Here is a 16,172-nt window from a genome sequence, read left to right as displayed (position 1 = left end):
TGCTTGCGAATGCTCGGTTTTCTAAAGAACAGTATTTATATGCAATTACAGAACATCTACACTATTCAGGAAGAGTCTATTATTAGTCCACCCTTGAGTCGTTATCGGAGTCCGGCTTATCGGTCAGGGGGAGATCCAGACCATCAGACGACACTTTCGCTTGCCATGCAATTTAACCAGCAAGCATCCAGACCTTGTCTTGTACTTCTACCCCCAGCTGAAAGTCGCTTTGCACCACCGTCTCCCATGTGAAGGCTTTCTCTTCCTCACTCTCCTTCCCAACCCGCTTCCAATATCTCCAAGCCACAGGAGAATATCAAGGCAAGGAAGGACGTGATTCGCAGACGACGAATTCGAAAACAAAAGCACAAGTCGGCATGGCCATTATTCATCGACTAATGCGATATTAACAATGGCGCCTTCCTACTACAACTCCCACTCGCACTCTTCTAGCCGCGACCATTTCCTCGAACAGCCGTCCTTCCTTTCGCGCATACTGCTCAGTCTTCCACCGAGTCTAGCAGCGCAAATGCAACGACTCTGGAGCTACGCGTCTACGAACAGGCAGGCATACACGCCAGTCTCGACAGCGACACCGCATTCACGAGTACCGCGCCGCTGGCAGAGATGGCATCCGCGGCAGCTACTGAGCCTCCCTCATTTGTTTGTGCTGGCTTGGGTGTTGGCTTTGCTGTGGGGTGAAAGATGGGTATTCCAGAGCAGTGTACAGAGTTGTAGTTGGGGATCTTGGGAGAGATGGGTGAGTTCTGCTGCCAGAGCGAGTTGAGATATGCAAGAATTTGGGTCTGATGAATGATGTTATAATAGCCTAAGGAAGCAACGCCGCATCACTTGATCCTCATTGCTGATCCCCAGCTCATTGACCCTCATAGCTATCCAGGGCGGCCCTGGCCACTGGACAAGTTCACGATGATGCATACGGACAATTACATGAAGAGGTCCTATATATCCCTGCAGAAGATGCTGCATCCTGATACGATCTTCTTTTTGGGAGATCTTTTTGACGGGGGCCGGGAATGGAAAACTGCTCACGGAAACACGAATGATCCATCCTGGGCGAACGGACAACGACCGTCGTACGAGCAGGGCTTTGTGGAAACGTGGGGCAAGAGATATGGTGAGGATTTCTGGTTACATGAGTATGATCGATTTGGGAAAATCTTCTACGATTTCTGGAACTTGGCGGGATCGAAAGCTGGAGCGTGGCAGAGAGGGAGGAAGATTATATCAACATTACCAGGGAATCACGATTTGGGCTTTGGAGATAAGATCAAGCTCCCAATACGGAACAGGTTCGAAACGTATTTTGGAGAAGGCAATAGGGTGGATGTCATTGGGAACCACACCTTTGTCTCGATCGACGCAGTATCTCTGAGTGCTCGGGGTTCAGAGCATGAAGACAAGGATATCACAAAACCAGTGGAGGACTTTCTAGACAAGGTTCAGAGCATGAAGAGAAAAGCTGTTGCCCGCGAGCTCAGTATAATAGCAGGAGATGAGAAAGTCCTGAAGTATCCTCACAAAGTGGAGGATGTAGAGAAAGCCGATTTCAAGAATCGACCAACGCTCGACCCAGGCCCAGATGCACCAGAACTCCCGACAATTCTGCTCACACATGTTCCCCTCTACCGAGAACCAGGGACTCCTTGTGGACCAAAAAGGGAACACTGGCCTCCGGAAACACCACCAAAGGGGCAGCTTGGCCCCGTGATACCAGATCACCGCAATGCCATTTCCATCTCAAGAGGCTATCAATACCAGAATGTCCTGAGTGAGACAGATTCAGTCAAAGTGATCAAGAGTATAGGGAACGTAGGGCATGTGTTCTCTGGCGATGACCACGATTACTGCGAAATCGTACATTCCGATGCGAAGAATAACGCTCGCGAGATTACGGTCAAGAGCACCAGCTGGGCCATGGGCGTCCGAAAGCCAGGTTTCCTCATGCTCAGCATGTGGAACCCTATCGATGCCTTCGGCGTACCGTTGCACTCGACACCGTCCGGCCATCGATCTATTTCCACTGGGCACTTGACAATTGAGAGCCACCTCTGTCTCCTCCCAGATCAGCTAGACATCTTCATACGCTACGGGCTCCTGATAGGACTCACGATCCTCGCCATCGTCATTCGCGCAATCCTAACCCCAATTCTTCACCTCGAACCCTTTGGCGCTTCAGCATCCTCACCAGGAGAAAAGGACTCCGGTTTGTCTATCCTCCCAACCACCAAGCAAGACCTCAAACGCTCCCCCTCCGCCACAGAAATGGCACAACACCGTGCCTCAACTTCCAACTCCTCCACCTCATCTACACACTCCAACCCCACCGCTGGTCTTGCACCTCGATCGTCAGCCGCGCGTACACGCAGCATCAGTCCCGCGACAGGCTACGGCTTACCAGCATCGCAAGTGGGGTTCGCTACGCCTCCATTGATGAACGGTGCTGGGAGTTACCCTTCTTTAGCGAAGAGCAATGGATCCTCGACAAGGTATCTTGATGATTTTGGAAAGAAGAGAAGTGATTTTGTAATTGGAAAGCAGAGGACGCCCTTGGGTGTTATTTGGAGGGAAGTTTGGACGAGTACGTGGCGTATCACATGGATTGCGGTCTTGGTGTATTTGTACTTGGCAAGGTATGGATGAGCTTGTAACTCGATGTTGGATTCGATATGAAACGATAAGATAGGGAAGGAAGGAGACAAAACGACGTTCCAAAGCCCAGCTCTGCACTTGCGAATCATGACTCCCACAGCTACACAGAGCGCATTCCAAGGCAAGGATCACAAAAGCAGCGGTCATGAGGACGGGGCCGGTTAAAAACTGCAGATTTCAATTTTTCTTCTTGTACTATATACTTGGATACGATACCAGCTCTTGGGTTAGGTGATTGTTCACGCAAGCATGGGATGGCGTTTCTTTATGCCTTGCTGGCTCTCTTTTGGATCGATGCGGGGAGTGTAGGATCATTGTTATGGACGTGTGTGACTGTGTAGAGATACGATATACCTACTCTGAAGAATGCAAAGCCCAATTGATGTTTCCGGACTCCATCGTATTAGCTGCTAGGGATTATGTGAGAAATGTAAGCATATGAACTTACACAGATACGTGATGATGTACAAGTCGCTAGGTGGTTGGATGTATTACGCCTGTGATCTGGAGCTTGGAGAAAGAACGTACCAACTAAACTAAGAGGAGCAGTGCTGAAAATTTAGGCCCGTCAAAGAAGAGAAAAATCAGAGATCACGAGGAGGCATGCAGAAATCAGGTTTAGTTGTAAGGGTCTCTGATGTTTAGCCCAGTCTCTACTCACAAGCTGGGTCAGCGATTTCGTACAGCTACTATGACGTAGTAGCAAGGTCTTTAGAGACAGAACTTACCGGTCCATATGAGACGATCCCATACGATTATTTATTGCCTTCTCTTGAATCACAGGGTCCTTTGTTAAGTATAAGCAGAGATCAATTGATCGGATCTATTATACATCCATCCAGCCGTCCCACCACCCAGTCGCAGTGCAAAGCAACGCACCATAGTAAGCCAACGAAGAAAACTCATGAAACGAATCAATATCAAAATCGCGCCCGTGGTGTGTACACGCCGTCCATCCACCTGCGCAGTACACCATTTTTGTATATGATCAAGGAGAGAAAATGAAGAAAAGGCGAAGCAAATTGAAAATCCCATGCAAAGATGTATGTTCGAAATAATTCTGTCTGGCTATTGCGTCGCACCAAGTCGGATATCGAGCGATGTAGTGGAAATGGAATTCGTAGACAACATGATCAGGCAGCATATTGATGTCGATATGTGATGAAGAGGCCATAGCAGGCCTGCGTCCTAGCGATACAGGTGTAAGATTCACAGAGGAAGATCACTGGACCATAGGCTCAGGCTCAGCTGCAGCAGGTTGGTCGCCATCAATCCACTTTCTAAAGTCATTGTTGACCTTAGCAACCTCATCACGATCGAGGCCCTTCATCCAAGCATTGTTCATCTCAAACTTCTCCTTAAAGCGCTCAGTGCGGACGTTCTCGAATTTGCGAAGACGCTCGCGAGCAGCACTCTCGTTGGTTTCGGGATCGTAAGTGAGAGGGTTGCCACTGTAGAAGAACCACTCAGTACCTGGCTCGCGGTAGATAATCTTGTATGTGTTGACTTCGATGCGCAGGTTCAAGTCCTCGTGGTATATCAATGGCTTCTTTGGGTTGCCCTCGTCGAAGTCACTGTCGGCACCAGAAATGTTGCGGAAGAGGAGGACTTTCTGAAGATTGCCGCGAGGAACGCCCTCAGTTGGCTCGGCACGCACATAGGACGAGTTGTAGTATTGCCAACGCTCCTTGCGTTCCATGTCGTCCATGTCAAAAGTAGTTTCTTCCTTCTGAACCCACTTCAATGTGGCTTGACTCTTGTTTGGATACTGTACATTTTGTTAGTAAAGTTCAAGGACAAAGAATGGACCAGGCTTACCCATTTGATCAGGAAAAGCTCTTGGTCCTTGATATACTTGTCGGCCTGCTTTCTCATATTGATCTCAGTATTGAAGGAAGTCTCTTCGTGCTTTCTGTTCTGATAGAAGGCCTCAACAAGGTCAGGTGTCTTTTCTTTGATGTCGGTGCTGGAGCAGACAGCGCCGAGTCTGGAGATATGCTTAAGAAGGTCTTGGATGGTGTACAGTTGCCAGCCTTTCTTCAAGTAGTATCGTCGGAACCAGCTTGTGTATGCTGTGTCGTCCACGTCGCCCTCGATATAATGCGTGACATGTTCCAAAGTCTTGGTGTAGTAGAAGGTGGGGTCGTTGAGCGCTGCAGCAGTATAGTCCTCATGCTCAGTAACCAAGCCGATTACCTTTGCAGGCTTGGGTTTCGCTGCCTTGATGCCCTCCTCTCTCGCGGAATCCTCGCTGTCCTTGATTTCCTTGAACCGGCGATACAAAGTTTGGAAGACGCTGAAAAAGACGAAGATGCTTTGATTCGCGTAGAGGCTGTACCAATCGCGCTTGAATGGTTGGTCTGGGCTGAGGCCGGGGTATTGTACGGTGCGACCCAACTCAATGGCACCAGGAAGAGTCGTCCAGCGTTGGTCAGTGACTCGGTTGATGGGCTCTTCTGAAGCATCTGCATCATCTTCTGCGACAGATTCCACGTCTGGCGTAGATTCTTTGCTACCAGTAGCACTATCATCCTTCTGGCCCCGGCCTCTGACTCCGTTCCTGGCTTTGTCCAAAACGCCGCGACGAAGATCGGTCTTCTTGCCGTTGCCACCGCGTCTGCCTCTGCCATTGGTGAGTTCGACATGGGCAGTGTCCTCAGAATCGTCATCAGGAGTTCCACGGTCGATGCCGGCACTGCAACGAGTAATGTCATCTTCTGAGATGTCGAAGAATTGCGAGAGAAATTTCTCAAAGAAACTGGTGATGCGGATTCGTTCAGCTGGATTGTGTTGGCTGGCGTTTGAAACGTAGACAAGCATGAGACGGAGGACATCGAGGATGACATCACGATCTGTGAAGTTGTAGGCGAACTGATAGGCATGCGCTCGTCCCTTCAGGCTTCGTTGGCGTCTTTGCTCTTCATACTTGGCCTTGATCGCATCGATGAGGTGCTTTGCGGAGAAATTCTTCTTGTCCGATTGCTTGGCTTGAATGCCCATATGGTCGAGACTCTTGAGGTAGATGTTGGAAGTCTGTGCAGCCCAGACCTTCTCCCACTCGCGCTAAATGAAGGTAAGCATGTTTTCCTGTAGTACAGACCGGGTATTTTACCTGAGTGAAGCGCCATTCCTCGTCCTTCTGCTTCAATCTAGCCAGAACGATTGGGAGCACAGCGCAAGGGTCCTTGAACAAATCTGCCACAACTTCTGGACCACGTTCACCATAAACCTTCTTGAGTACACGCTTGTAGATGGCTTGGGATGCTCCACCGAGTCCGATTGGCATGCGGAAGCTCTCTCTCTCCTCTGTATTCATGGCAAGGATTGACTGGGCGATGGGCTCCAGAAGCTGGATGACTTTGGCATTGGCTTCGATATTGAAATCATAGTCGTGTCGTTCTTCTTCAATGCGGTGAAGGCCCTCTTCGTATATGTTCTTTCGATGAGCAACGAATCCAGAGTCTTCTGATGCCCAAGTAGGATGCGATGCCCAGCTATCGTTGAGAACTTCGTGGCACATCTCATCGCGACCGGAACACGGCTTTAAACGTTCCTGGTGGTTCTGGTCAATACGATTCCAAAACATTGTCTTCTTCTTGACAGCAGCTTTCAGCTTTGGTGAGACCTTTCTCCGCTTGGAGAAATTCTCCTTGAAGGCGTCGCCTGGCGAATTGTTTTCCAAGGCGCGCTTTGCGCACCTGGCATGCCCTATACGCAGGTAATTCCGACCCCTAGCCCTTCCGGGTTGGGAGCGCATTCTTTCCTGCAAGAGGAGATTTCGAAGGGTACATAAGTGTATGGTGGTGCCATGTGGGAATGAAATCGGGTTTTGTGTAGTGTTTCTTCGTAATGGGAAAAGCTTGACTAAATAGAAGAAGGGCGTAGAAGGTACTTTGAATTAAGATGAAATGTTTTGATGATGTGACTTGACACTGGCCAAGAGCAATAGGAAGGGTCTTCAACCTTGAGGGGAGGAACAATACAACGACGATCGCGTTCACAATACCATTCCGCGACCTCGCTAAAAACAGAACGACATCCACAATAACAGAAAACTTGGAAGAGGCATGACGGGAATACGTACTCTTTTCGGAAGGAGACGATAGCTGGGACCCAGTCCTCTGCAATTGCTCAGTGCGACTTTGCCTGGTGGTGCCCTCGGACGATTATCGACAACTGCGTCGTGGCCATCGTAGGTAACGAAGACTTTGAACCAGTTCATCAAGTCTGGGTTGCCGCCGATAAAGTTGCTGACCTTGTGCACAAGTACGTTTTTGTCGATGAGGTCTTGCGAGAAGAGGTTGCAGAGTTTCAGGAACTCGTTCATGGCTGACTTGTTCCCAATGTACTTCTTCACGCGATCGAAGAACGCGAGCTCCTCGGACGTGGCACCCGAAGTAGAAGTTGGAGGCATGGGTTCAGGCATGATTGGCGTCAATGTCGGAGATACCGCTGGAGCATCTGGAGCGTTTGATTTATGGGTCAATTTTGCTCTCTACAATTCAGATTAGCTTTGCTCGGGTATGGGTAATAAATGACGAAAAAACAGTCGAGTCTAATAGCTCCGGCGCTCGCGTCATTGCTCCGATTTTACGTACCTTATTTCCTGCATTTGCTTGTGCTGCTCTCGAACTCTCTGCGACGGTGTTGGGCTGCGACCCGGGTGCAACACCACTATTGCGAGGTCTCTTTCTGCCCTCCTTGCCTGTACTTGCGGGTACGGCGAAATTGCCGATCGGTGGCATCTTTGGCTCTCCACGAGGACCGTGACTTTGAGGAGTTTGGGTCTGTTGAGCTTCTTCCGCTGCCTTGGCTGCTGCGGCTGCTTTTGCTTGAGCAGCGGACTCAGGAAGGAATTGTTTGAAATCTTCGAGAAGGTCCGGTGCCGTGTTGAAGAGAGTGGTGACTTGGGCGTAAACGTCTTGGATTGGCTTTGACTCTCGTTGGTAGGTTTGAAGAATTTCAAGGAATTGCTTGTAGATTTCTGGTCGGTCTTGAAAGCGATTCTGTGGAGAAGCTTAGTATTGTCTTTGCCTAAGCGATGGTGAATGTGTAAATTTACTAACCTTGATTTTGTTCACGTAGCTGATAGCGTGGTTGAATTCGACAGGTCCTCGCTTCTCCAATCCAGGTTGCGCTCCGTTATTCATGCCTGGCTGGCCACCAGGGGTAGGTGTCTGCGCATTTCTTGGAGGATGTCCCAACGTTGCTACTGCGTTTGTCAACTGAGAAACACCTCTTTGCTGCTGCTGGTGAGCAGTGACAGCCGCTGCGTTTTCGTAAGCGTGCTGTGGAGGAGCTGGGTTATAGATCTGCGCTCCACTTTGCGCTTGAGGGCTGAAGACTCCTTCTGGACTTTCAATGCTGTGCTGAGGCTGTTGCTGTTGCCAACCGGGTCGTCCGGGGTTGTAGTATCCACCGCCTTGAGCTACAACGGCATCAGGTAGAGCACGCCCGCCTGAAATCGACTGAACAGTTGTGCCCATAGGTGTAGTAACTCTGATTGTATTAGGATCGTTTCCAGCGCCACATTCAATACGATAACCGGGGGGTAGAAATGTATTAAATCCTTGGATGAGCATCGGATGACCTGCGAAAAGTTCGGAAACGCGATTAATGACACCAGGGGTGTCGATTCTATGAAAATCAGCAAAAGCGATCATCAAGAAGTCTCCGAATTTCGGAGCCGAAGCTTTGAAAGAGATCCGTCACATACGCTTGACTCTTGAAGTCTTTCATGATATCTAAAAACCGGTTATACACGTCTGGCTGGTCGGCGAACTGCACTTTAACTTGATCGAGGTAGCTGAGAGCGTCCTACCCATTAATATTCAGTCAGTACTGAAACATTTTTTTGAGACTTTAGTGGAGTGAGGTAAGAAAAGGTTATGGGACTGTGCTAGCCTGCATCCAAGGCCAAGTTCGATGACATTCAGAGTCATCAATAGCCCCAAAATGACAGTGAGAGATAGAGAACCTGCTGTATCGATCATACTGGTGCTGGCAGCTGGCCGAAAAGGGGATGTGCGCATAATATGAGGAGAATGGAGGCATAGTGACAATGAAGGGGGGTGAATGTCATAAGACGGAAACTCACATTCAATATCGGTTGTTGTCCCGCTTGTCCCAACGCAGGAGCTCCGGGCATTTGATGCCCTTGTGGAATAGGTCCGCCAAATGGAAGGGCCTGTTGCAATCGCGAGACGGCTTCTTGCTGTTGTTGCTGTTGAGCCGACTGTTGCTGCTGCTGGGCCTGCTGCTGTTGTAATGGTCCTCCAAATGCAGCATTTCCCCCAGGACCACCAACGGAATTGTGGTGCATGATGCTGGGCCCAAAGCCTTGCTGCTGCTGAAGCTGGTTGGTAGCTTGCTGTGGGTTGTGCTGGATAGGGCGAGCTTCGCCATGAAGAGGTCCACCGAATGCATTCCCAGGGCCACTGGGAGCACCGAGAGGACCAGACGGAGGGGCGCCACCGTGGTTTGCAAGAAGTCCTCCAGGGCTATGAATGGCGCCTGGTAGGCGAGATGCTACAGGTTGGTGAAGGGGAAGCGAGCTGGCGCTATTCTGGTGGGGTTGAGCTGGTTGATATTGGTCTCGGTGTTGTCTCTCTCTATCTTGTCTTTCATTGATTTCGCGCTCGCGTTCCCGTTGTGCAAGGTCATCTTGTATTGCACGTTGCCTGTTATGTTCTTCGATTTCGCGCTCTCGGTCGAAGCCCCCAGGCGGACCATGAGGTTGGGAATTCATGATCAGTAAGTGGATGTCCGTAAGGGTTCAGGGGAGTTTTCGGAGAAATGGTTGAACCAGTCTATCGTTATGCGTAGGTATAATGCGCTCTACTGAGTGTTAGCCTCGTTGATTCTTGCTTTGCTGGTGGTAATGGAGAGAGAAGTAGCAGAAGGGGCTCATACGTGCCAAACGGCTCAGGCATGGAGTGTTGTAAACAGTGAAGCTTGAGACTAGGTTCCGAGTGACTTTACGATGTGCCGAATGTTTACTCGAGTGGTTGACGTGGGAGAGTGAAGTGTGATGAAAGGCGGAGAGGAGGGCAGAGCACTTGCAGAGTGAAGTGATGCGATAACTGCCACCCCTGACCAAAATCGGCAAATCCCGTCACTGGAGAAGGCTGATAGACAGCCTCGCCAGCACATTTGAACGAAGTCACCACTATTGATTAGAAGAAAGCGAAAGATGTAGACTACGAGTCTAAGAAGGGTCTCTTAGGTGATACACGACTGAGCTCGAGTGCTCAATTGTCTCAAATTATAAGGATGTGAGATGTGCTGCAGGCCATGTAAAATATTGAATAACCATGGCCACAAGGTGGAGACACCATTCAGTCCCAATTACTTTAGCAGATAGACTGTTTGATTGATGCAATGACTGATAACTCTTCCTTTGGTGTATTCTAGTATGCGCTTCTTATTTCTGGGAATTTGAGTCTCGCTTAGATTGATTCACTGTAAGTAAGGACTTGGACTTGGAGATGGCTTCCCAATTTTGCTTTGTATCCAAGATTCACCAAGAAGGCAATATGAAAAACAAAGCTCATGAAAGGCAACAGTGGAAGACATGTCATGATTTTGAGGTTCTTCCAATACATTAATCGTCTGCTATTTACCCATTGTATATTGAGAGATCTCGTTATTTCTTTGAATAGGGTGTTTTTCAAACACAACCGTATATCATTCCGAATGCCATGTATGCCATAACTTTACGTCGACACTGCAAATTCATTCTCCGCAAACAAGCCCCTCCATTCGTGTATTCCGAGACGCCTATATTCAACAAGCAGTATTTCCGAAGTCTTGAGAATCAAAACGCCCAGCAACGCCAACGCATAAATATAACTCAGTATACCGGCCTTCTCTCCACTACACATAGTTCCTCACACCTTTCAAGATCCAAACTTCACCATTATACACCTTACTCGCCACAGAACTGACTTCAATATTGCCCGGTTGGATCTACATATCGAAAGTTAGCACCATTCACCACAACACTTCAAATCTACCGGCGCCGCAACCAAATTCTTCGATAGAATCCATAATAGAAAGATCAAACTCACCAACTTTATCCCTCCCTCCTTCCCTTCCCACCAAACCTCCCCACCAGCCAAAGTCTTAACCTTCTCCCCCTCCCTCCACGGACTAACCGGCACAACATGCGCCTCCACAAACCTCCTCATATTCCTATGCGCGCGCTCCTCCCCCTTCTCGCCCTCATAGGCCTCCGCGCCGAGCACATCATAATCCTTGGGATCTTCCCACGGTTTGCGCGGTAACGCCATAATCGCCGAGTTGATAGGTGCCAGGATGGTGGTATTCGCATTGCTGTCTTCGAAGCGCTGGGAGATGGTCGCAAAGTCGCGCGTGAAACCTGCGAATATGTTGATACTACGGTCATTGCCTAGGACGTCCGAGAGTATTACGCTGTCGCTGGGGCTGTTGCTGGAGCCGCCTGGGTTGGAGGCAGATGGTGGAGAGGGCATCGCGGGTCCGAGGTTGGTGTCGGGGTTTGAGAGAGGCTTTTGATTTGGGAGAGCGGCGAATACGGAGAAGGCTGCGCAGAGCAATGGGTAGATAAATGTCTTGAGGCGCATTTTGGAAGGGTTTGGCTATTGAGTTTGTTGGTATGGAGGGGAGGTCTGGATGTGGAGCCATGACGATATTGGCGGTTCGATTTCGCATTTCTTGGCATTGACTGACTAATAGGACTGTTGCTTGTAGCACTTGGTTCTTTGAGGCTTGCTCGCTTTAGAACTTCGCACTTCTGAGTATCGGTGACCGTTATTATTCATTCATCATTCAACGAGCAATCTACTCCATCTTCTCTTCGAGTTCAAATGTATGCAAAGTCCTCCATTGACTCAAAGTCGAGTTGAGCAGGGTGTTCTTGTCAAATCACGTTCGTTAATATTGCAACTTCCAACAACGGTTGAGAGGTTTTTGACCGTGTCCTGCTCGGACACGCAAGACGAGCAAGACGTGCAACTCGAGTTCGATAGATTCGATAGAGGGTTGATTACACTGCTCAAGACTTGACGCGGAAACGGACGAAGTTGTGTCAACTCTGGCAGGAGATATGTCTTAACAAAGGGTGTTAGGGAATCTGAATCTTGGTAGACTATTTCGTAGTATTTGCTGTAAGACTTCATTCATCCCAGCCAAGTCGTGAGAGGTGAAAAGTCAAGTTGTGTGTCATGTAGTACATTTACGAGCAGATGAACAATGCCATACATAGATAAAGTATATATCATTCACACTGCATCTTTATTTTGGTCTTAGCAGCGGTCGGTAGGTATCTCGCCATCGCGTCTGTCTGGTTCGTCCGACTAGCCATCATGCAGCTAACTGACTGGTTTGATATAGTATCATAGTCATGGTATATGTTTCTGTCCCCGACGACGATTATTCCATCGTAAGATTCCCAATTTTGAAGGAACCCCATTTAATCGCCGAAGAAAATGATGTTGGACAAGCCGATCCCCCAGATACAGATACCCTCACCTCAATTCCTTGATAGAGGTGTGTCCCAAAACTCCGAGGGTGTGGTTGCCGCCTCCCATAAACTCCATGACAGAAAACTCCACGCTGAATTACACTGAAGTGAGACAAAAAGCAAAATCGGGATATTAATAACTTAGATCTACGTCCCCTAATTGGGCAATAATCTTGTCTTCCTCTGTCATGGTTGTGCTGCTGTCGGCGGTGCTGGTACTCGTAGCAGTCCGCCGTCGAGGCTCTTCGGTTTCGGTGAGTTGAATCCCACTCGCCGAAACTCCTTCGTCTCGCATCTCTTGGAAGCTCCAACTTGGCTGGAAAGATTTGCTGTTCCAGGCACGGTCAACTCTCTCGTACATTTCGTCGATCTGTTCTAGACTAATTCTGCTCGTTTCGTAGACCATCGCCCAAACGAAAACGACTGCAATGGCGCAAAACGTTCCCCATATAAAGAAGACCTTTGACTGCAGATTGGCGTAACCTTGACCAGGGTTCACTAGATACGGCGTTCCATATCCAAGAGAAAAATTGAGTAGCCAGTTGGAAGCTGTCGAGATCGACATCGATTTGGCACGGACTTTGAGGGGATAAATTTCGGAGGTGACGACCCAAGCAACAGGTCCCCAAGAAGCGGCGAAGAAGAATAAATAAAGGCATACAAAGACGATGAGGACCATGCTGGCTGCATTGGAGTCGGGCATGGCAGTTCCAACAGAGGCGACAATTATTTGACATACAGCCATGCCAAAAGCACCAATCATGAGAAGTCGACGCCTACCCAAGGTTTCGACAAGGAACATTCCAGGAATCGTAGAGACGACGTTGACAACATTGGTTACCAGAGCGACAACGTAAGGTGATTTGACGTTGATACGAGCGAAAAAAGTGGTGCCGTAATAGAAGATGAAGTTGCATCCGGATAGTTGCTGCAGAATTTGTAAACCACATCCGGTAATCAGGCGACGGCCGAGATGGGGAGAACCGAAGAAAACATCTCGGTATGTGGAAGGACCAAGGCTCAATTCATATTCGTGATTGGCTTGGATCTCAGCCAGTTCCTCGATCAAAGCTGGATGCGTAATATCAAGTCGGCGTAACCGACTGAGAGAAGAGGCCGCTGCGGCATGTAAGTTCCGTTTGATAAGATACCGCGGCGTCTCTGGCAAGAGTAACAATCCAAGGAGAAGAACACCAGCCCAAATGAATTGCATGGCAAGTGGAATACGAAAGGCGTTGCGGTGGTTCATTCCTTCGGTCAGGATGTTGACAACAGCAGCGAGGAAAAGACCAGTGGTGATGGCAAGCTGATACGCACAAACCAGAGTACCTCGAATCCATTTCGGGGCCATTTCGGATTGATACAAGGGAACCAACACCGAGACAATTCCAACACCTAGTCCGGCAAAGAATCTGTCCAAGTCAGGTCAGTCTCGTAGCAAAGTGCGCTAAAGCAGGGTCAATCGTACCTCCCAAGAACTAGTAGAGTAATTGCCATTGCTATCGTCTGAAGAAGAACACCGAAAGAGAATATAATCACAGCAATGATCAGTGATATACGACGGCCGATTTTGTCACCAATAGGTGCTGCTAGCAGTGCTCCAAAAAAGGTTCCCGCACTGAGTATCGCAACTATTATTGACGACTGAGCTGGAGAAACGTTGGGGAAGCCATCGTGCGGATCGATGTATCCCGTCGAGAATTGTTCGCGGAATGCCTTCATAGCCAGTATTCCAGATATTGTGCTATGTCTCCGTCAGTCTCCATCTACTCCATGTTCCCTCTTCCACCCTACTCACCCAGTGTCGTAACCGAAAAGCAGTCCTCCAGTTGCGACAAACAGCCCGACCATGATGGCCGGTGCTGATGAGCCAGCGACATTGTCGGGTTTGTGCCAGGCCATGGCTATTGCCATGGTGCAATAGATGAGTTCGTCAGGTCGGCGCAGATAATGGTCGGTGTTGTCGACGAAGGGATGGGGTTGAAGATTGGTCTGTGATCATCGGGATTCTGGTGCATGGGAATAGGCATCCCTATTGGCAACCGGGAGTTCTCGCAGAGTTGTACCCAGTAGTCGTGAGAATCATTCCCTCCTTGTTCCAACGCTTTCCCAGCACACCACAGTCAGTCAATCCAGTCGCAGACTCACGTGGATTTGAGAGGTGGTCGACAAAGATCGAAGAGGGTGGAGATAGTCGGAGAGGGCAGTGGACAGGAGACGAGGGGGTGGTCTGTCGGAGAGGGAGAGCGGGTCGCTGGCTCGAGGACGGGGAGAGAGGATGCCGGAAGAGCGAAGACAAGGCAGTTTATGGGAGTTAGGTTGGTGTGGGGAAGAAAGGCAGTTGGGGAGTATGGATGATGGGGAAGAGGAGCAAGCGCAGTGTCCAAGACTCCAAGGTGAGGGAGAGGGCGAGGGCAGAGGGTGCTGCTTGCTGGGCACTGGGCAGGCAAGACAATGGAATGGAAGACACGCCAGACAGGCCTCAGACTGCTCACAGTGGAGGGACTACTACTACTGGGACTGGCGGAAGTGCAGCGCTGGAGTCGCAAAGAGCGGCCTGGGCTTGGGCTTGGGTTTGGGCTTGAGTGCTGGGCTGCTGCAGCTACTGGACGGGGCGGGCGCGATGGCTTGGAGCTGAGAAGCTGATGGGTTGCGCAGGCAGGGTGTGGCACCGTCGCCTGCAGGGCCTGGTCATTCCGTGCTCCGAAATAGGGTCAAAAATTGCCACGAAATGAGCAGTGCGGTGCGGTGCGATGCCGATGCGGGCAGGCGGCGAGGAAGGATTTCCTGCGAGACACAGCAGGAGGACGAAGATGCGTTTATGACGAGAAACACGAGGCCGGCGGGAGTGGAGCGGTGGACAATGGACGATGGAGTGATGGTCGACACAGTGGTTGATATCGTGATAGGTAACTTGGGGGGAGTTGAGAATAATGGAAGTGCCCAGCCTCGAACAGACCAGACCCGGGGAAGGGGCAGGGCAGGGCAGGCCCGGCAGGGCAAGGCGAGGGGAGACAGAAGTCTGGGAGTGCGGAGACGGGGGTACTGTACAGTACTGTACTGTAGTCTGTAGGGTGGTTTTCCAGAAGGCCGGGGCTGTTTGACTTTGACAGGCGGGAACAGAGCGCGTTAAGCAAGCCAGCCATACAACCAGAACCAGTGCAGCGGAAAGCAACGTTGAAGGATTCTTTAATTCTGGAGTTTGCGTAAAGCAGCAGCAGATGAGGCGCTCCTTCTTTCATCCGGACGCGCAGGATAGGATAGGATAGGATAGCGTAGGATAGGATGGCTGGGTCAGGGGAGGCAGCGTAGGCAGGCAGGATACCTAAGGTACCTACCTACCTACCTTAGGTAATGCTGAAGGTGGACTGATGGCGCTGCCGTGAAGCATTAGGTGAAAAGCGGCAGAACAGCCCCTTACACCGCCTGGAAAACGTATCTAAGGAGTTTAGACGGGCTGAACTGAGCTTAGCCTGACTTTCACACTGGCATTGCCGAACCGAAACCGAAACCTCGCTCGCTCGCCTTCAACTCAGGGCAACTGTAACTAACTCCCCCTCTCAAGTTTTCACACCGCGAGTCCCAAGTGCTAGGTGCCAACCCCCAAATGTCATGACATGACACATTCAGCTGACATGGCCTGTATAATACACTCATCACCTTTCTATAATGCCACAAGATACCAAACTTTGTTGACGTGGATTGAAATGCAGTGCAGTGCAGTGCAGCCCTTTTCTGTCACTCGTTACACATTCTCTTCCTTCCTTGTGGTGATCATCGGTGGGTACCCTTCTGCTTCTGTAGCGCAAGGTCTGCCCTATTGCTATTCCTCGTCTTGTGCGTCTTCAGCTCACCGTCTCTGGAGCTCGGTATGACTTCGTGTAACCAAGAGTCCCAAGAAGCTCCCAAGGCTTGTGTTCTCGTCGACTTGCCATGCTGTCTGCTTTCGCAATGCAGCAACATGGTTGATAGGTAGGGAGGGTAGAGTTAATTATAT

At 49.9% G+C, this 16,172-nt stretch overlaps 4 protein-coding genes across 4 annotated transcripts; 1 reads left to right on the top strand and 3 right to left on the bottom strand.

Annotated features, from left to right (window-relative positions):
• Positions 1-90: 90 nt before the first annotated feature.
• ONS95_012389 (uncharacterized protein) lies at positions 91-3,128 on the top strand. The gene is made up of 2 exons (XM_058506018.1): positions 91-760; positions 829-3,128. Exons 1-2 carry the CDS (start codon positions 413-415, stop codon positions 2,662-2,664), a joined length of 2,184 nt encoding a protein of 727 aa, XP_058358541.1. The 5' UTR covers positions 91-412; the 3' UTR covers positions 2,665-3,128.
• SIN3 (Transcriptional regulatory protein sin3) lies at positions 2,808-9,703 on the bottom strand. The gene is made up of 10 exons (XM_058506017.1): positions 9,586-9,703; positions 8,771-9,510; positions 8,390-8,490; positions 7,740-8,310; positions 7,272-7,679; positions 6,758-7,168; positions 5,786-6,226; positions 4,492-5,736; positions 3,122-4,441; positions 2,808-3,066 (listed from the first exon to the last, which is right to left on the bottom strand). The coding sequence occupies exons 2-9, from the start codon at positions 9,419-9,421 to the stop codon at positions 3,896-3,898; spliced, it is 4,374 nt and encodes a 1,457-aa protein (XP_058358540.1). The 5' UTR covers positions 9,422-9,510; positions 9,586-9,703; the 3' UTR covers positions 2,808-3,066; positions 3,122-3,895.
• An 845-nt stretch (positions 9,704-10,548) lies between these two features.
• ONS95_012387 (uncharacterized protein) lies at positions 10,549-11,276 on the bottom strand (the record flags this gene model as incomplete). The annotated part of the gene is made up of 2 exons (XM_058506016.1): positions 10,549-10,641; positions 10,743-11,276. 2 exons carry the CDS (start codon positions 11,274-11,276, stop codon positions 10,549-10,551), a joined length of 627 nt encoding a protein of 208 aa, XP_058358539.1.
• A 1,032-nt stretch (positions 11,277-12,308) lies between these two features.
• RCO3 (glucose transporter) lies at positions 12,309-14,089 on the bottom strand (the record flags this gene model as incomplete). The annotated part of the gene is made up of 3 exons (XM_058506015.1): positions 12,309-13,587; positions 13,644-13,919; positions 13,974-14,089. 3 exons carry the CDS (start codon positions 14,087-14,089, stop codon positions 12,309-12,311), a joined length of 1,671 nt encoding a protein of 556 aa, XP_058358538.1.
• Positions 14,090-16,172: the final 2,083 nt, after the last annotated feature.

Source organism: Cadophora gregata, assembly GCF_030347475.1.
Source record: "Cadophora gregata isolate MNR1 chromosome Unknown scaffold_6, whole genome shotgun sequence".
In the NCBI taxonomy this organism is placed as follows: Eukaryota; Fungi; Ascomycota; class Leotiomycetes; order Helotiales; family Ploettnerulaceae; genus Cadophora; species Cadophora gregata.
The sequence above is the reverse complement of the archived record's forward strand: the minus strand, read 5'-3'. Positions and strand labels throughout refer to the sequence as shown.